Raw genomic sequence first — 21,094 nt, 5'->3', positions numbered from 1 at the left:
AATGGGGGGGGGGGGGGGGAACACACGTTAAAAAGTTATCTCACACACATTTCATCTGAATTTTATCACCATTTGTAATCAACTTCCAAGGTTTCATAATACCCTTGAACCTTAGTTTCTCAAACCATGAACAAGTCATCTCATTGTTACCCCATTTGAAGGAAGAGTGGAGACTCTTTTCATGTTGATAAGAGACAGAAAAAAAGAGTCAGTCCCAGGAAAGAAAAGCAGTTCTGAGTAAATTCCAGGAGTCTAATGGTAGGAAGTGGTGATAATTTATCACTTGCCTTAGTTAACCCTTTCAAGCATTTGTCAAGCAAGTAGTTAGAAATTGACGTAACTGATCAAATAAAAGTTTGTTTGGTTTTTTCATTTAAACAAATGGAAATTTTTCTTTACAAAACAAAGGAACAGAAATTCTATCACTCACCCATTTCCTAGGTCTGCCTCTTGGCCGTTTTTCTCCAGTGGCTTCTGCTTTCTGCAAAATGAAAAGGAAGTCATATAGTTTTCTACCTGATTTATAGGTGCTACACCAAGGGACACATTTCAAGTAAGAATGTTGTGGTTTGCAGATGACGTATATGGATTTTTTTAACAACCTCTTTTTCCATTAAGGTTCATCTTTGAGTAGATTTTTCATTTTCTTTTTTTTTTTACATGGGCAGGCATCGGGAATCAAACCCAGGTCCTCTGGCATCACAGGCAAGCATTCCTGCCGGCTGAGCCACCATGGCCCGCCCTTAGATTTTTCTTTACATTATGCAATGAAGAACTATCAGCCCTTACCCTTACTCTCCTCTGGAATGCATGAAAATGTTTTTAAAAATCTATTTTGCTTTTTTCCACAGGCATAAAAACATACTGAATACCCTAAATTATGTAAATTAATATTAAAAAAACTGTTTCTTAAATGACTAAAATTTTCTCTCCATGTCTCAACTAAAATGACAAAAATTGATATTGACCATTGCTTTTCATTTACAAAGCACTTCTACCTACACTGCTGGTCAAAAGCAAGAGTAAATGTTAAAAAGAATACAGAAGCATTCTAATTCAAAATAACAAACATTTGCATACTTCTATGTGGTTAACTTTCTGTTCCTCACAAAAAACAATCACCTGTTAATCAGTACACCTACCAAAGCAGACTCTAGTCGACCTTAAGCAGAGGAAAAGAAAGCTGGCAGAAATGAGTTTGCTGAAACGATGACTGCCTAAAATAATAATTAATACATCTGTCCATTATTAATAATTTCACATTCAACACGACCTAGCATGAAAAAGCTTCTAACTACTTTGCGACTTTGCTTCGTTGCTGAACTTCATGGAAGATTTTTCTGGTATCCCAGTCATTCATCTTTTGAATCAAAACACCTGTAATCAGTCTTTTCCCTGTTTTTGTCACCCCTACTTAAAGCCCCAAACACACATCAACATACATACATCACATACACCGTCCATAAAAATACGTGTTTATATTTCTCGGGGTAAAGAAACAGTACCAATTATTGGGTGCACAAGAATCATCCCAAAGCTGTATCGACATGAAAACAATAGGAAACCTGAGCCAGAATAACTTTTTTGTTTTACTTTTGTCACCTGGGTTGGCAGTCAGTGGGTACCTGATGCAATGACACTAAAATTACATTTATAACTTTCTACATAGCCAAATAATACTCTTCTCTGTCTCTGCAATCTGCTCAGTAAAAACAGGTACCCAAAAAAAGTCCTTAAAAAAAAAATACAGATGATAGATGAGTTGGGTTAGGTAGGTGTAGGTAGGTGGGCTGGTAGAGAGATAAGGTAATATAAGACAAGAGAAGTCACAAGATTAGTCACCAAATAAAATCTTCCTGATCTGACATTACTATCCAACGGGCCCCCAAATTAACCCAGACTCTATAATAATAATGTCAGCTCCCATTTACTGAGCATTTAAAATACTGGAAGCCTTGGGCTAAGTCAGCCCCAGGTGTTACATTTAATCCTTACGAAAGGCCCACAGGTGGGTACTATCATTTTTCTCACTTTGCAGAATAGTTACTGAGTCTTAGGTTAGGTAAACAACTCGTCCAAGGTCACACATAAAATTAGTAAATGGCAGAGCTGAAATTTGAACCCAGTTTGTCTGCTCCTACCCTCCTAGTGACACTGCCTCCCTTTGGTGTACAAACATCTGCTACCTGAAGAAAATATTTTAGGAAACCAAAATTGTTGTTGATTCAGCTAATTTCCCCTGAACAAAAAGCAATCTGATAGCCTTTATGAGCTCCACGGAACCATCAGAGTTGGGCGCTCTGAATGGTTATTACATTTGAATGGCTCCACAAAGGAATCATTTATGAGCAGGGTTTGGTGACATTGTCTTACCTTCAATTACACGAAATTAAATGAAGTGAAAGCCAGGGGTAGCCAGTGCATCACACTCTCTTAAGAGTGCTGTCTCTGGGAGAGAAGGAGGTTTCCCAAGCGGAGCACAGACTCTACTCTGGAAAGCTTAGATTCATATCCCTGCTCTTCCAGTTTAGCTTGATGACTTCGGCCAGGTCCCTGAAAACCTTGATTTGTGAAATGGAGACGCTTCCTGGGAGGAGTCATGGAGATACTTGAAAACGCCCGCCATAAATCAGGTGCTCAGTAAATGTTCTTTCACTCCTGACAAGATGGAACCCTTAAAGTAAGGGAAGTTTTCCTTCAAGTCAGCCTGAGCTCACAGAGGGTTCGGTTCATGCATCCCATTACACCCAACCGTCACCTTCAGAATGTAGCTTTTAAGAAAAGCTTTGACTAGTACATAATAAGTTAAACGAGTACAAGCTTTCCTAATACAGAAGGAACATCTGATTTAATCTCTGGGAGCAACTGTAAGACTGCCCAGTTACCCAGTAGTATATTACACAATGTAAGATTGAATCCCTTTTCATGGGAATGGGATGGGGGTGGGAAGGGAAGTGGGGGTTAGAGGAGGAGGCTGTGATCTTAAAGTCTAAGAGAGGGCACCAGGCTTTCCCTACAGTGGTTAATGTTTCAGGGTTATGGTGTGATCAGGATTTTCCTGAATCTGTTGAAGGGAGGGTTATTTCCTAAGAGGGATTCACTGTATTTCAAAGAGAAAGTAAACCCCTCAAAAAAAGAAAGCCCTGCAAATAAGCTGACTTTCAAATGAGCATCTCATTTACAGAAAACCTATTCAAAAATAAAATTCGCACCATTAACAAAAGGGCAAAATATCACGATTATCACTCGGACTTGTTAAATAGAAGTAAACTTGCTCTTGGTGGTTCGGGCCAGTGTTACATGTAAACTGAAACCCTCTTCTGAGACTACATCTAGAAGAAACACATTAGCTGTGCTGTGTGGCGACGATCTGGGAGGTTTTCATTGTTCTCTAAAACCCACATTATTTAATCATCCTCTTCAAACTCCACACAGCCTGCAAACCAACGTAGGGTTTTACTTTGCTAATCAGCATTTGCAGGACTTTACTACATTGGAAAACACTAGTTTTGATGTTTTTTCCCCCTGTGTTTAATGCTCTTCAGGATATTATTTTTCAATAGAAGACAAAACATTCAGGGAACCTGTTTTGCTTTTAATATGTCAACACGTGAGACTGTGGAAGTGTATATTTGATTTCCCTTTGCCAGAGTGATTTGGTTGTATATTGCAAACCCATATATAATTGAGATAGCTAGTTCTAAACATTTATTGCTTATTGCTTAGCTTGGGGAGGGTGGGGCTCAGAATTTTGAATTTGTAAGAAATGAAATTTCACACTATTACTGGCACTATTATATTAATTTTCACTACTATCATAAATCTTATCTAAAAGTGTGTTATTTCTTCCTAGCTTGGTCTTATTCACAGTTTTGCTTTGCTTTTAAGTTTAGGTTCAGAACTATATATTTAATTTTATAATACATTGAGAAGCAAGTTCATCAGGGTTGAGAAAAGGGTTAAACGGAAAATGTAAAATAATTTCTTTCTCTAAGAAGTTCTGGTATTCTAGGTTCTCAAACGTACTCCACATATAAAAAAATGAAATGAAATTAATTTATTTTGCAAATTTATCTTTTGAACTAGGAGCTTAGCATAGTCCCTGGTGCACAGAAGCAATGGAGGAAAAAAGAAACACTGTTGTTTATATTGCATGTATGCCTTATTTCCCTCTTTCCATCAGAGTTCTAGAGTTTAGTAGGGCTTTAAAAAGCATTTAGTGTAATCTTCTCGTGTAATAAATAAGAAAATTTTGAGATGTGCTATAATGCCCAAAGGCCTAGGTCTATAGCTTTTCTGGGGGGCCAGAAGTCTGTGGGTACTGATAAAAGTGGGCACACATTTCTAATCCCTTTATAAGTCTGTAGGGAGCTGCCCTCCAAAGGCTTCTGAAAACTTAACCTCCGGGGTCTGAGGGTGGTTCAGTGGTAGAATTTTTGCCTGCTATGCAGGAGACCAGGGTTCGATTCCTTGTCATGCACTTCCCACCACCCCCGACCTCCCCAGAAAAAAAAGTCAACAAATGATGCTGCAATAAAAGGCTACTAACATGAAAAAAGAATGAAATGTGACCTCCACCATACAGCATACCAAAAAAACAAAACTTAACTTCCAACCTGCATTTCAGGTTATTTAAGACAGCGTAAAGCTACAAGATATTACAAGACATTTGCCAGCACATAGCAGTGAAAGGACATAAGGTCTAGAATCAGATTGGATCAAACCTAGGTGCCAACATTTACTAGACTTAACATTAGACAGAACTTAAGTCTCTGAGTCACAATTTCCTTATTTGTGAAAGGGAGACCATAATGCCCACCTCAGAGAATTAAAAGAGCTAATATATATCTATACACAGACACACACACACACACACACATATATATATATATATATATATAAAGTGCCTGACAAAAGCTACAGCATTTAGTGGCACTCAAATGCAATTTCTTCCCTTTCGGGTGTTTAAAAATGCTATGCTTAAAAAAAAACCTCCCAGTTCTGTAAGTTTCCAAGTGATTTCTCTGAGCATTATTTTACTTAAGTAGGGCAGCTATTATTTCCCTGTTTTTACCAAATGAGAGGTTAAGTGACCTGCCCACATTTACAAATGGTGGAACTGAGACCCAATCTGACTTTAAGGCAATAAAGGGTCTGTTCTTTTGGGAGCTATTCCCATATAAAATTAAAGAGCCAGGGGCAATAATGTAATTCCTGGGGTAGAAATCAAATAAATGATTAAAAGTAAAATATTTCCAAGTTTCCTAGAAAGACAAGGACAAGAGCTGAGACTGGGCAGCAAGAGAATAACTAATTCAGTTTTGACTTAGGGTCAAATTTAGATGGCTATTCAATTTTTGCTATTCTAAATGCTTTCATCATAGTTTATATGTACTGTGATGGCATGAAAGCCAAAGCACCCCCACCCCAAACCAATCAATGCATCCGCATAAAAGAAGGGCCAGAAAATGATGCGGGTATGGTAGTATCCTGGCTTTTTGTTTGTTTGTTTAAGGACTAAGGCCTCATGGGCCTAACAGGGTACTGAGCAGACTATCCAAAGTCTATTAACTCACATTTTATTTTCTTCAGTTGCTCTTTTAAAAATATTAACAATGTAAATGAATGTGTCCTCCTGGCTCAAAACCCGCTGAATTGATCGATCAGACTAAGCCTGGTGTAAATTCCCATTTTACCTTTTTGATAATCCAGCTCTATGTGTTTCCAAATTTAAGGGCAACCATTTTCAGTATTTGAAAGATATTACAAGTTTGCTATCACGATACGTCTTCCAATAGGCAATGAGGTGAGCGTACCTAGTTTTGTCGCTGCGGACATGAGCCAATGGTACCTGAACCTCATTTGTTGCTGATTTACATCTGCAGTCGGCTAGGAGGTGTGCCTGCTGCAATGAAGGCCCTTTGACTTAATTGGCTGGTGCTTAAATGAGAGAGCACAACATAGGACAGCCTAAGCAGCTCGGGATTCCTCATCTCAGCACTCGCAGCTCAGCCCAGGCCTTTGGAGATGCAGGAAGAAGTCACCCAGGGGAAAGCTGTTGGAACCCAGGGGCCTGGAGAGAAGGCCAGCAGAGACCATCCAGTGCCTTCCCACGTAAGAAAGAACCTCAGTGGAAAGGTAGCTGTCTTTCCTCTGAAGAACTAACAAATAAGCCCCCTTTTATTAAAAGCCAATCCGTCTCTGGTGTGTTGCATTCTGGTAGCTAGCAAACTAGAGCAGTGTGTAAATCCCATCACCCACTGTAGTCCGTGCTCATTTTACCCAAGAAAGCCCTGTGGTAACTCCTGGGCAACCCGTGCACTACTTGTCTTCATCCATACGAACAGGTTAAAATCAAGGCCAATGGACAAGAGCCGTTCTTTTCAAAGTTTAAGTTCATCCTCCTTTAAGCCTCTCTACCTCTTTTGTAATCTGAAAAATCAAGTGCAATGATACAAGAGTTTACAGAACAAATTTCTCCCTGTGTAATTCTAGTGGGGGAAAGGATGAAGCTGCACTACCCTGGGCTAAATCAAATAGAAAATACCATTTAAAACTGTTCCGTGTGAATAAAACAATAGCCCAATAGAAAGAGGAAGTTCTCCATTCATCTTTTTCCCCTGGTTAGCAGAACAAACATTCATAACTACAAATTTGAGAATCTAGGACAGTGAAATTCAATGTCACTGAATTTGCACCCTTGTGCAAGCTATGTGGTTCCAAGATGAGGCCCAGAACCTGCACAATCAACAAAACAAGACAGGTCTGAACGATTTAACTGACATAAAATGCCCTTCAGCAGCCATCCACTCTCAAAAACAGAATTAAAATGCAGTAGAATACCAATCACATAAATTCTATTTCCTCAGCAAAATGATCTGTTGAGACCTTGAGATCAAAATGTGTCAGGTATGTATACAGATGAGCCAAATTAATGGAGAGCTCTTGATGAAAAGTTTCAGAAGAATGACCATTTCCAGCAAATTAGAAATGTGGGTCCCTTGAAATAAAGTTATCTCATAAAATAATTCAAATATATTTGAATCTCCCATATTTGGGTCATAATCTATAATTCAAAGGCACTGCCAGATACAACACACTACTACATTAAGGCTTTGTCCTACCTGACAAACTGAAGTAAAAAATGAGGCAACTGTCGAGGTAATTCAGGCTAAAATATCAAGATAATGGAGACAACGGTTAGGCTTTACTTAATTCCACTTGCTTGAATTCATCTGCATACTTAGACAGGGCCTAGATTCCACACGGAAACCTACCTGTCCTTTAAAACACAAAGGAATCAAACTAAATCATACTTGTATTAACCATAGGCCGCAATTGTTCGACAACTTCCAATGCCATCTTTTCCTGACTTACCCATACTGATGCCTTTGGCTGTTTTCTCCAATGAGGCCCGTATATTCTGAAGAAAATCCTTTCTTCACTCAGCATCTGTGCTCTAAGATGTATCCATGATGCATAAAGCCCACCTTCTCTCAACTTGAAATATCTATGACTGGTGGTAGTAATAAACTACGAAAGCGCAACCCCATTTCTGAGAACCTAAATTAACCCGCCTTGATTGTATTTAATTAACATTAGGCCTTCTTTATATTAGCAAAACGCAGACAGAAATTAAATGTTTATCCTGAACTCATTATTTAAAGTATACATACTTTACCTAGATGAAATTTTCATTCCGTGCTTGGCTCTACAGGACATGTCGCTTATACACAAGTCAGAAGGAAGTTAGAACAAATCTATAACCTTACAAAGTAGGGCTATCTCACACCTGAGGACCTTCTTTCATAAGCAGTTTCTTCAATTACTATTTTCTTCAATCTCAGAAAAACATTTCTTTTTCTTAAAAACACTTGGGTAAGAATCGGCTGTGACTTTAAGATGAATTTGACTTGTGACTTTAAACCCTGGGGAATTAGTGATAACTCCTCCAATATTCTCTCATGAAAAGAAAGCAACAACAAAAACCCTAAACTAGATATAAAGGAAACTATATCTTTCTTCTCTCCAAACAAGGGAAATGTTTCAAAAATACAAAGTATTTTCATCCGGCAGAAACATGAGAAGAAAAAGGAAATTAAGAGAGAACTGGTCCCAGGTGTATCTCAAACTAAAAAATAAAAAGACCTAAATAAAAGGATAAACACACACACACACACACACACACCTAAAAACAGATAAATTATTGATCATGAAAATATTAACTTATAATTGCTTTTCTTTTACTAAGGTAACAATATGAAACCAGCTCAGGGGCAAATCTTGAGCACTCAGATTAGAGTTCTTGGGAATGACTAGGATTGTCACATATGGTCATCCACAGGAATTCGTTTTAATGGAACATAAGTAGATTAAAATATAATTATTTTCACATCCAAAATTCCCAAGCACAACAAACTGTGTTTTTTATAAATCTGTTTTATATGCCACACAAATTAATTTTCTGAATTAAAATGACTGTTAATTTAGAAGTAGCCCAATTGGTCTTACAACTCCCAGTATGCATTGTCAAGTTTCACACTGCCAATTTGCAACAAGCCGTTTTGTTTTCAAATGCCCAAGGCCATTTACTGAGTCTAAACACAAACTTTGGAAGTAAAGAAACTCCAAGTGGCAAGACATTTTAAACACACATTATCAAGATTCCAGTGAACCATGTGTCTCTCCTCGAATTTTAAGAGTTTCTTTTGTTTATACGTACCAGTTTTTGTAATATATTTTTCATTGTGATGAGTCTCAGTTTACAGGAGAATACCCAATTAATTAATCATAGGTGACTTCTTTTATCTACTCTGGTCATCCTAGCAGGGTGTGTTTATCTTACATGTTATGAATAATATAACTTTTTCTCCACAAGATTTTTAAACACTAACACATACATATTTTTGTTAGAACACAATATATTTTTCATAAAAAGTATATGTTCGATAATCATATTCTTATGTAGCAGTAGCGTCAATAAATATGATTTGAAAGTGAAAATACCTTAAATTGACACATGCCCTGAACAATTCAGTGTCGTTCGTTATTTTGCCAATTATTATCTTCTCCAGATGTAGCATAAGTCATAAAATTGAAGAGAAATAGTCATATTATGGGAGAATAGACTTATTCACTTTTATTAGAAAGGGGATTTTCATAACAGAATTTTATGAAATAAATCTATCTGGAAGAAACAGAAAAATAAAGAATTTGAGGGAAGGACTTCTCTATTTGTAAAAAGCAAATCTATTTCTTTTTTGGAAATTGTACTAACGCAGGCACACGCATAAAGATTTATGAGGAAGAGGAGCAACTTGGCAGGGTGCAGAGTCATTTGGAAATGCCTAGCAAAAAGGTTTCTAAAACTAAATCAAACCTTACTTGGAAACAGAGCAACTTTTTTGTTATTTTGCTTTAGGTTATAAATTAGGCACAAGTCACCTTTTTTTTTTTACTAATTCCAAAGCTGAAGTCCAGTGAAATCTGGCAAATAATTTGCTTTCCATTTCTTTGATATTGAAATTTAAATAATTTATATATGGGAGATGTAAAGATTTCTTCCTGGGAGATATTATAATGATATATTTTGCAGAACAATTGCATCACAGTTTAAATGTTTATTAGCTATCTACTAAGATATTCATTTGCCTTCTCATTAGAGTAAAATTAAGTGAAGTAAATTCCACACCTATACAACACAGAGAAACTCCTTTTTAAAAGTAGTCCTTTTTAGTTAATTTACTAAACCAAGTAAAATGTAACAAATAGAAAGTATTCCTATTTAAAAGACCAAATTGTATTTTATCACTTTTAAATGGTAAGGTAACTTAGAGCTATTATAAAGTTTACTGATTAAATGTGATTCATATTAAATCTACACCCTAAGAAGCAGTTCAATTTAAATATATTAGAACTCTGCTCCTTCAAATCTCTTCAAAACTGTTAAAATAAAATGGACAATAGTCAGTATCCCTTAAATAATTTTATATGCATCGCTAATTAGTATAGCCATTTATAACACTAAAAATCAACACATAATATGGTTAGTGCCCACATTCAGAGAAAACCATACAAAACATTAATCCCAATAAGATGAGTATATATATAGTCCTTTTCAACAAATACTCTACATACGGTATTCAAATGTATTGAAAAGACACATCGAAATTTACTTCTGAATTTTGAACCTTTGTATTCAATTACTACACAACCCTACAAATAAAATGCAGAAACTCAATTTCTGATTTATTCGTGAAGCTTAAAGACTTTTACATTCACCTTCACTTCTCTATACATGCATTGACCCACAGATATTTACTCTTTGCTATCTCAAACACAACCAATATGATGTTATTTTAAACTGTAATTTAAAGTTTATTAAGAAAGATATCGAATATTACACTTGACTGGGTTCTATCCTATCCAACAATATACATGAAATGATTCGAATTTTACAAACTTCTCATTTCCCAATTCTGATAATTTCTACTTCGCTTGCTGGAAAACCTTTTTGAGAGATTACCAAATATTATAAAAGTACAGATTTCTTGTAAAACAAACAGTATACTTTATCATCACATTTAAAGCTATAAAATTTGTGAACTTCTTTTCTAGTGTTACATAATTAGATTTGCTTCTGGTAACCATCAATTTGGCCAAGCACCTAACTTTGATGGGGATTTGGTTTGCAATAGTCATACACATAAAAACAGAGTAAATTAATCTCATTTACCAAAAGAAATTGCAAAAACTTCACCACCAGGCAAAAAACTTTAATTTTGGTTCATTTGAAACTATTTTATAACTGGTGAAAATCTTAATTCTGTCATTCTTTACCCCTTCCCTCCTTTAAGGATATTATTAGGTGAAGGTTTGTGGTGTTTATTTAAAAACAACACTGTAAGTATTTTTAGTGGTGTATGTAAGCATCTGCTTAGAAAAAAGGCCAATTCCCATCTAACTCATGGCCATGGGTTACCCAGTTGGGACAAATCCTTAGGTGTGGATTTAGAATGGGGGAATTATAGCCTGCCCCTCCAAGAACATCAACTAATTCCATCCCCCTATCCCATATTATCAACACGCCTTTCCATCATGAAAAAGTTAGAAAAGGCAGAGCCCAAATACCTCTAAAGATGTGAAGAAGGATCAAAGGAGAAGGAGGAGTTATAACAGAGAAGATAGGATTTAACAAATGAGTATGACTGCTGAATCATCACATTGATATTTCTTTTAGTCTCCAGTGTCTTAGAGGAGCTAGAAGGAAAAATCCTAAAATTATGGAACTAACTGTAATCCATACCAAACTCTGAAATCTCTTCTATAACTGCTTGTTACAATGTACTCTGAAATTTATTGCTTTTTTGTGTGTTATATTTCATAATAAAAACTGTTAAAAAAAAAAAAAAAGAGAGAGAGAGAGAGAGAGAATGGAGATCATAGGAAGGCTCCATAATAGCAGGTAAAGTTCGGGACAGCTTGAGAACTCTCACCTTTTGAGCTGCTTTAGAGGGACTCTTGTTCTTGCTGCCTTTAGGTCTTCCCCTGGGTCTCTTCGGAGAGGGCTCACCAGTTGGCTCCTAATTGTGGGGGGGGAAAAATGATGTTGTGGCAAGAAGTTCTGGAAGACATTGACCTTGACTCTCCAGCTACATTTTCAGCATGTGCTGCTTAACAGTGTTGGATCACACACAATTCAAGCATAAATGGATGATGATGAAGCAGACTTTACAGAGAGAGGAAATAACTATACTCTCAATTCAAGGGTTCAAAGAGGAAATTCTATTCTGTATAGATAACCAGATTCCATTTCAACCCTAATAACAAAGGCCGGCAAGTTTGCATATTCTAGAAAGAAAGTCATGCGTTTTTAAGGTGTAAATTTTGTATGATTATGCATTTGGAAACTCACAGAAATAATAAGTCTTTTATACAGTTATCACTGCCCACTGTAATAGCATTTCAAACAACAGAAGAATGAAGTTTACATTGTAAATATTTGAATGATCTATATTGAAAAACTGATTTTCAAGCATCTCTGTTTACCTGCATTTTAGGTGGATTACATGCAACTGACATATTTGGAGTAAAATTTGGAGTAATTCTCCCAATTCTTAGGCTCAAAATAATTTCATTTCCCCCTAAAATTTCTAAACAAGTATGGTGTCAAAAGACAAATCAGAGTTGAGTTTGCAGACTACAGCATTTTATTTGGGTCACCAAAGTTTTGCTGCAACAAAAGCAGACAAATCACTTGCAAGAACAAAAGTAGCTTTGGGATTCTAGGGACGGCAATTTTAATAGACCTAAAAAGGAAGTTAGCTTGACTCCTACTGATTGGATGAGAGTTTGTCCATCTTATAGGGGTGGGGTTACGGTTGGTGGGCTTTATTTTGTATCAGGTAAAACATAATGAATCTAGGGGCTTGATTGGCTTTCTAGGTCAGCTGTCTTGGTGGGGATTTCAAATTTCAAAAGATATCAAGTGGAAATTAAAGAGAGTTCAAATGTGAAGTAGAACAGGGTTTTGTTTTGTTTTTTGGCTGTAAGGGGGTCCCCAGGTCTAAAAATTGTCCCCCTTTTGGTCATGCCCTTGACCAAAGAGGTTGTTAGTCTCTCATTCACCACTAAAAGCCTCCCATGTTTCAGCATAGATTTCCCGCGCAAAAGTTTGAGATTTTCATTGTCCCATTCACACTGGTTTTGTATCCTCAGTTGTATCACCTTTGATTTAGTGGCTGCACAGTTGCATGTAAAAAGAGAAAGATCAGACAACAAATGGGGGATACTATTTTAACAACTCTGAGAAGTTCTCCATGACCCCAAAAAGCCAACCAAAAAGAGACTCAGACCAATCAGATTCAAGAGGTGCGGAAGTTGATTTGGCTGCTTCTCTAGCCTGGGCTTCTGCTACCACTACCTCTTGGTAACTTTCCTTGACTGTCATTTACAAATCCACAGCACCAGGTAGCCACTAGTGGACACAAACCTCCTTGGGAAGTCAGAATACAACCTAATGCTAATCCATTTTGTATAGTCATTTTGTAAAGATCCAGTACTTCATCAGCTAGAGAGCTGATGGCCTGCTATAGGTGGGTGATAGATTTTTCTAACTCTGAAACTACCTTTCCTAATACCATCTGTAATCTTATAGTTATCTCCCAACATAGGAGATAGCTGCCCTGACGACAAGAGGTGAAAAAACCCGAACAGAACACCCTGTGAGTTTACCTTGGGTTATTGGGTTTTCCCAGGATCCATTTAGAGTTGTGTGTAGTCTGGGGGAGGTCATAATAAAACTCATATTTCTAATTTTCCCTTTTAGAAGCTTATCAAAAACAGCCATTTGAGGAACATCATAAGCTGTATAACAGGAACTAACCCAATTTAGGTGGTAAACTTTGTGTGTCTTGTGTCCACATACAAAATAACATCCTTGAAGGGCTAAATAAGGGTATCTATTGCCTTTAGGAATTGGATATTGGCATGTAGAGTTCATTAGGTATGAACTCCAAATGGAGAATCATAACCATCATAATCTTTATTGCTACATGATATCTTAGTCATATTTAGTCCACAATCTTTTTTGTCTGACCTTTCGGCCTATCAGATACTTGTGCCTTAAATGGAGTAAGTTCTTATGTTATGAAAAATGCAGGGTGCTTGGAAACCAATGGTGCCTCTAATGGGGTCTATCCCATACAGTGTGTTGCTGGCTCATGAAAGTCAAAGGATGTCATCTAGAAACTGGACAGTCACTACGACCTACAGGGTGGCCATTTTTATCTGTCTGGTTTCTAGTAAAACACAACATTCCTTGGATTAGAGAGGCCACGTCATAATCCCAGTCTCAGGGGCTTTTAAGGCACAGCCCAGGGTATCTGATGTTCTCTGGCAGGGCAAAGGCTACAGGTGTGAGGAGAATGATTATTAGAAGAATGCCTATTTTAGGACCAGGTGGGGGATGGGCACAGACCCAGTATTACAATAATTGGTATTATTTACTACATGTATGCGAGAAAGACAAAGGAATTGTGTTCAAGGTAGGAGAGTAAACAGGGGAGAAATAAGGTAAAGAGGAGATCAAAGAAAATAATGGTGAAGATAGGGTATTACTGGGGTATGAAGTTTGGACATTGTATGGAATATAAGCAAATAAGAGAATGTTTAGACAGATGGCAAAAGGAAGAGAAAGAGAATAAGATATGGAAATACAGGTGTGTCTTGGTCCTTGATCATGGGTATCATCTCCTTGTTCTGATGTCTTGTATAGAAGGTGTTTACATCAGATGCTGCCTGCTTCTGGAATCCTCGTGTCAATTTTAGCTTGAAATCTGGAATGGGAATAACTTCCCAAGGGTCTGAAGCACGTTTTGGTTATGACAGGTGAAGCCAGAGGTTAATTCCCTGCAGTTTTACTGCTGCAATGGTGGTTAATAAGACTGATAAGGTCCTTTCCATCTAAAGTAGTCCTCCACTGATGGCTCTTCCAGCATATCGTCTCCAGTTGGAAGGTCATGTAGCAACTGCTGTAGAGGAATCTCAGGAAAGGCAGCCTACATCTGTGAATGGTGGAACTGGGTATATGGGATTAATCCCTTACAAAATTAGCAATTTCATATTGGAATAAGCTGGAGTTGGTAAAGTCGGAGAAATAAGCCTCCTGGGTCTTCTCATTATGATTTCACAGGGGGGTTAGCCGGTGTTTCCCAGCTGCAATAGATCTTACGGCCATCAAGTCTAAAGGAAGAACTCTAAGCCAAGCTAGAGAGAGAGAAGGATTAAATAATTTAGCTAATTTAAGTTTTCAGATATCCTGTGCTCTTTCTACCTTTCCCTACCTGTGGATGGTAGGGACAGTGAAGCTTTTGGCTGATAGGTAAGAGGTTGCAAAGTTCCTTAATTGGGAGCCTCTATTGCTTGAGAGAATAGCAGCAATTCCCCAGATGAGGAAAACAAAGTTTAACAGTTTTTCAGCTGCTGAGGGCTGTACCTTTGTGATAAGGAAAAACCTCCAACCATCCAGAAAATAAGTAGAGGATAAAAAGAACATATGCATATCCTACAGAATGGGGTAGCTGTACAAAGTTGATTTGTCCGAAGGGCGCAGGAGCTTGAGGTATTTGATCTTATCCCACCTTTAGTTTTACCAGGGCTATGTTAATTGACAGGTGGAACATAATTGATATCCTCACCTTGTTTCTCATTTAAAGTCCCTTTTTTGTGTACTGGAGATTTTAGCTCTGCCTGCAGCTGATTGCAAGCACTTTCAGAGAAGCATCAGAATAAAATTGACATAAAATTTGGTTGTTATGTAGTATTTTAAAAATAATATCTAAATTATGACCAAAAACAATATAATGTTGTCTAATATCATGCACATTAGTGTCAGAACATATCACAGACAGTAAGAACATTGTCAAATCTCTAGGAATTCTAGATAATCTCTATGTATATGAGTAATATTTTACACATACAAATTTAACCAGCAGAAGATTAGAAAATCCCTTTTAATTTGACAACACTTCCCAGGCAACTCACAACATATAACATGAACCAAATTATTTCTAGTACATCTCTTTTTATAAGGTGAAGGAACAAATCCTTTGGGATATTCCAGGCACACTCTGGAAAATCCCAAAGAGAGGGTGAAATACAAAGATATTCTTTAGGGTTTGATTTTGAGAAGGCAAAATGTCAAAAGTTTTCAGGTTTGAACACTTGGCTAACTGGGATCTTGGTCACTGATAAACAATAGTTAGTTAACTATTTAACCAAAGTGACAAAAAAAGACTTTAAAAGTGAATATAGGAGGTAACAGGGTTGTTTAAAAAAAAAAGTTGGGGGGGATAAAAACTTAGTTCTTGTAAAATGAGAAGACTTCTTGTCTCAAACAAGAAAGAGTAGTTAGGTCAATGTAAATATCAATGAGGATATTATTCTGACATGACATAGAATCTTTGCCTTCTAGGCAGATTACTCAGATAGCTAAGAAAAAACTTTTATAACCTCTCACTAAGAGGAGACCAATAATCCAAGAAAATTTCATCATTTTAATAGGAAGAAAAACAAATTCTTGGTTTTTGTGTGAATATATTGTTTGCTACAAAGGCCTTTAAAAATTTTATAAATAAGCCTATCAAATCTTGGTCAGTATTGACCATGACAAATAAAACTCATCCTTCAACAACTTTCTATATCTATTTAGGTTTTGTCTTACACTTTCCTGTCTCTCATTCTGCACCACTCAGTCAATTTACTATAGGACAAATTTACTCTTTTTCCTTAACAAAAATACATTCTGAATACCCTTCATACCCTTGACAGTGGATATTGTCTTCAAGTCAACATCATATAAAACACAATAACTCTTGAATTAAAGTTTTATCAGAATAAAAACTCAATTTGATTAAACACAAATTTACATTTTTCATCATTTTAAACATCTGGTAGATATAATGCCATCTTATTTGATCAATAAACCTGGTTAAATTTAGGAAAAAGATACCAAGTAGAATAAAATTGTACTCTTGTATTGTACTTCACATTATAACTTAGAAGAGTGCAGCTGGTTTTACTGAACTAGCAACATTAAAGTAGTCCTGTTTGCCAAAGTTTCACCTAACTTACGCACCTGAATTTTTAAAACATTTGGATTTAGTTCTACAAACAATCTTTTTATATTGGAAGTTTGGTTCCTTAATTTCTGGGATTTTAGGAGTATTAATTTACATGTAAGCACTTATGTATCTCTAAACAATTTGAATGGAGCTCTTTTAATGGTTTTTGTTATTATGGCATGACCATCTGGAGGTAGGAAAATAGACAACAGATTGATAGATACATAGAGAGAGCTTATAGCTTCAATTAAAATTTTTTCAGTCATGAGTCAGACATTAAAACAGAAACACAGAAATACAAAACTTACTAGTTTATATAAAAGAGCTAGCTTTCCCTCCTTTGTCCACTCTTACATTTTTATCAGAATTTTTGTTCTTGGCAGATGGGACAAGTTAGGTTTTTTATTTAGTAAGAGGGCTAAAGCTTTTCAATGTAATTGTGGAGGAGACTATTAAGAGTCTCTCTGTCCTGACATGTGATCTTACAGAAACTTTGCCTTAATTCTCAGGCTTGCTTGACTCTCAAATTTACTGTGGAAAGAGGAATCTTTTGGGTCCCTTTCTAGGTCAGTCCAACCATCCAGGATTTAGCATCTGAGGTTCTGAACTACATGTGTACACGAGATCAAGGTCAGGTAGCCCTGGATCCAAATAATTCTATATTCTAAATTCCAAAATAATTCTAATTTCTTCTACGAACTTTTTCAGGACTTCTTCGGTGAAATCTTTAATTAGCCTTAATTCAGTTTGGGTTCAAGGTTTAAATTCTGCTCTAGTGGGCCGCCAGCTTCCATGAAAAGCTTAATCTTTAAAGGAGCCTGGACTAGCTCATTTTCCTTCAGGGGGTCAAGAGGAACCGGTTAGGGCAGCTTGGGGGAAGGGCTGGGAGCGGGAAGATAGGGGAGCTATAGGTTTGGTTTGGAATTTGTTTCCCTTCTGTTTTTGTCTTGTTTGTTTTGTTTTTTGCCTTTTCTTTTTCTATCGAACCTTTAAGGGAAGCTGTTGTGGAAGCAGATCGTCCTCTAACAGCCTCCAAGTACCAATGTTGGATTATTTTTTCTTTTCAAGGCACCTCTCAAGTGCACAATTTTGTTCCTATAAAGTTTCTCAAAATGGCCATAGAGACAAATCGTCTTTTGTCAAATCAACCCATGAACAGAAAGTCACAGGTCCATAATAAGAGTTTATAAAAGAAGGAATTTTAACAGAGGAAGATAGGGAGATTTAGAGCAAGAAGAGCTGCAGCCAGACAAAATGTCTCTTGGGCCTTTAGGCTCAGCCATTCAGACATGGCTCTGATCTTAGCAGAATTCCACGGTAAGTGGACGTTCCGGGAGAGTGTCTGGAACTGAACACAGGTAGCTCATGGGTAGAAAAGGAGGCTCATTACACAGGAGCGAGAAGGTTGGCAGAAGCTTACCATGTGACCTACATTAGGAACTGGCTTATCACGCCTCATGGATTCCCAAACCATATGTCTTCAAGAGAGCAAGTCAGAAAACTAGAGAGCTGGAGGAAGAAATGGAAGGTCTGACAATAGAACCGAAAACAAATCCAAACCAAAGGTACCTAAAACAAAGTCACAAATAAATGGCAATTTATTTGGACGCATATTGCGGAGCTCAGAGATACGAAGAGCTTACTTGGGGAATGTCAGACAGCAGACACAAAAGGATTTGTGATGGGCACCTCACCTGGCTGGTCACCAGAACCCACAGCCCCAGAGGGTACCCTCAATATCTTTCTGGAGCCCCCAAACTTGTCAAACGACAAATTGAAGTTGAGTTTACTGACTACAGCATTTGGGGGGGAGGGGTGGGACAGCAGAGTTTTGCTGCAGCAAAGGCAGAAAAATCACTTGCAAGAACAAAAGTAGCTTTGGGGTTCTAGGGATGACAATTTTTATAGATAGAAAAAGGAAGTTAGCTTGACTCCTATTGATTGGATGAGGGTTTGTTCATCTTATAGGGGTGGGTTTAGGGCAGGTGGGCTTTATTTTGTATCAGGTCAAACATAACCAGATTGACTATCTGGGTCAGCTGCCTTGGTGGGGATTTCAAATTTCAAAAAGTAACAAGAGGAAACTCAAGAGAGGGTTCAAAGAGGAAGTAGAGCAGGTTTGTTTGTTTGTTTGTTTTTTGGCTCCAAGGGGTTCTGGGGGCTTTTCCTATATAATTTTATCAATGGCAAATCTGTGGTGGGAGGTTTTGCTGGAATCATCTGGAAAATTGCTTTCATATTCTCCACTTCCTCTGAAGATGAAAGCATGATCTTCAGTCTAAATTTAAATATCTTTTGATAAAAGCAAACAGATTCTCTCCTAAACTTTTTTTTTTGAGAAAACTCTTCCTTTTTTGAGAAAGGAAAAACTCTAAGTAGGAATGGAAGTGTTATGGGAAAGAGAAATTAAAACTACCAATAGGTTTAGCAAAACTTCAAATAGTTCCTATTCCAGGTACCAAATACTAGAGTGGTTAAGAGAATGTGATTCATATCCCAGGTCCTAAATATTTATCCAGTGAATCATCAAATCACATTTCGTTCAGATTCGTAATTGAATGAGACTAATGAACTTTAAATGCATGGTAGTCCTCATTGTAACTTCCTATTTGGAGAATAAAGTTCCCTGCGGGCTTCTGTGGGACCACGAGAGGCAGTGGGCACATCCGGGGCAAATAAAAGTAACACATTTGGCTTCTTTGTGAAGACTGTGTTAACGCAAAGGTAAAACCTCCAGTCACCCCTAGACCCCACCGATTTGTTGTTTTGTTTCGTTGTTGTTGTTTGGTGCGGCGGTGGAGGCGGGGGCAAATACTAGAGTTAGAGAAGCGTGGCGGGTGGGAAACAAGCCGAGGAGGTGTAAAACAGAATCCTAACGCGGTATGCAGTGCGCCTGGGCAGGGCGGGAAAACACAGGGGCCTCTAGATTGGCTTGTTTCCTTTGATGATTTCAAAAAGGTACAACCCTCTCTTTTTCTAAAACGCACTGGCAAGCAAACATTGTTCAATTTCTCCACTTTACTCTGGGGCAGCTGAGGGGGGCTCTTTAGGATTATTTTCTAATCGGCCTGCTTACCATGGAGGAAGCGATTTAAGGTTAAGGAACGAAGAAGTTTTGAAGTCCGCGCAAGCGGACTTTAAATGATCTCAGTAGACACGTTCCGCTCCAACCTTGTCCGCCGAGGCTTGGAAATTGCAGCAAACCGCCCCCCCCCCCCGCCCCCCCGCCCAGGGCGCTGCGCTGAGGCTCTGCGAGAGTCCGCTGCACACTTAATTGGTTGCATCCGCAGACAAAACCCTCCACTCCGCCAGGTCCCAGGCGCTCTTCGATCGTCCCCTCCCAACCTCAAGCCACTCGCTCCGGAGAAGCACATTTAACGTCTGCAGCTTTGAGGCGAGGAATCCAGAAGCAAAAAGGAGACAGGCGCCTGGGGAGGAAGTGACCCTAGCTACCGCGCACCCTCTCAGACACCCCTTCCAATGCGCCCTTGGCGGAGCAAGTTAACCCCGCCGCGCTGGGGGCCGGGGTTTCCCCTCCAGTCCCTTCTCGGGGCCACCTCGGCAGTGGCGGCCCGGCGAGCCACCCGCCACTCAGCGTTTAAAGAGCCCTAAGAGGACCAGGCGGCCCAGTCCCCACGCATTCTTTGTCGGGAGGGCGCGAGTCTTGGGCCACCCGGGAGTTCGGGGAGGGCGCCAAGAGGGTGGCTGCGGCGCGCCAGTCTCCAACCCGCCAACAGCTCCGGGAGGCGGGAGAAAGAGGCTCCGTTCCCTAGGACTCCAGCCCTTCCAGTCCAGAACCCCAGAGCGCCGAAGTCCCCCAGCAACTCCTTACCCCCAGTGCAATTTCAAAAGTGGCTTGGAAAGCCGCGGCCAGCCCTGGTTTGTCGGACTCCGGCTGCTTCCAATCACGGGAAGACACCGCGCCACCCAAGGCCGTGCACAATAGTGAAAGTCCGAGGACGCGCTTGGCCCGACCCCCACATCCCACCGGATCTCCACATCCCGCCTCTCCCAGGCTGCCCGCCGCGGGTCCCCACCTCCCAGCCCGGAGGGGCGCGGGCTCCCGGGGCTTCGTTGCGCACTGGAGCCCGGGACTCCGCTGTCCCTCCTCCCACCCACCTACCCCCACCCAGCGAGCAGCGTGCGGCCGCCGCTCGGCTCCCGCGCTAGGGTCACCGCACATCTCGCAGCCAGCGCGGGACCCTAGCAAGGGGACAGAAGGCGGGTTGATGTCCCCACCCGGCCCGCGCGTACTGACTTGCTGCTGCTTCCTGGGTCGTCCGCGTCCTCTCTTCTGAGGCGCCGGGGCGGCAGGTTGTCCCTGGGCTGAAGTGGATGGTTGCCCGGCGCCTTCACCTCGTGCGCTCATCCTGCCTGCCGCCGCCGCCGCCGCTGCCGCTACCACCGATGCAGCCGCTGCGCCTCGGCCGCCTCAAATCTGCCCAGCACCTTTCGGGAGATTGGGTGTTAGG

At 39.3% G+C, this 21,094-nt stretch overlaps 1 protein-coding gene across 1 annotated transcript; it reads right to left on the bottom strand.

Moving 5' to 3' along the window:
• Positions 1 to 328: 328 nt before the first annotated feature.
• HMGA2 (high mobility group AT-hook 2) lies at positions 329 to 20,991 on the bottom strand. The gene is made up of 3 exons (XM_077168121.1): positions 20,881 to 20,991; positions 11,496 to 11,582; positions 329 to 481 (listed from the first exon to the last, which is right to left on the bottom strand). The coding sequence occupies exons 1-3, from the start codon at positions 20,989 to 20,991 to the stop codon at positions 374 to 376; spliced, it is 306 nt and encodes a 101-aa protein (XP_077024236.1). The 3' UTR covers positions 329 to 373.
• Positions 20,992 to 21,094: the final 103 nt, after the last annotated feature.

Source organism: Tamandua tetradactyla, chromosome 7 (assembly GCF_023851605.1).
Source record: "Tamandua tetradactyla isolate mTamTet1 chromosome 7, mTamTet1.pri, whole genome shotgun sequence".
Taxonomy (NCBI): Eukaryota; Metazoa; Chordata; class Mammalia; order Pilosa; family Myrmecophagidae; genus Tamandua; species Tamandua tetradactyla.
The sequence above is the reverse complement of the archived record's forward strand: the minus strand, read 5'-3'. Positions and strand labels throughout refer to the sequence as shown.

Coding starts and splice junctions, on each gene's coding strand:
- HMGA2 (XM_077168121.1), bottom strand. CDS start 20,991: ATGAGCGCACGAGGTGAAGGCGCCGGGCAACCATCCACTTCAGCCCAG. Junction 11,583..20,880: donor GACCCAGGAAGCAGCAGCAA/GTCAGTACGCGC, acceptor CCCCACAATTAG/GAGCCAACTGGTGAGCCCTC. Junction 482..11,495: donor CCTCTAAAGCAGCTCAAAAG/GTGAGAGTTCTC, acceptor TTCATTTTGCAG/AAAGCAGAAGCCACTGGAGA.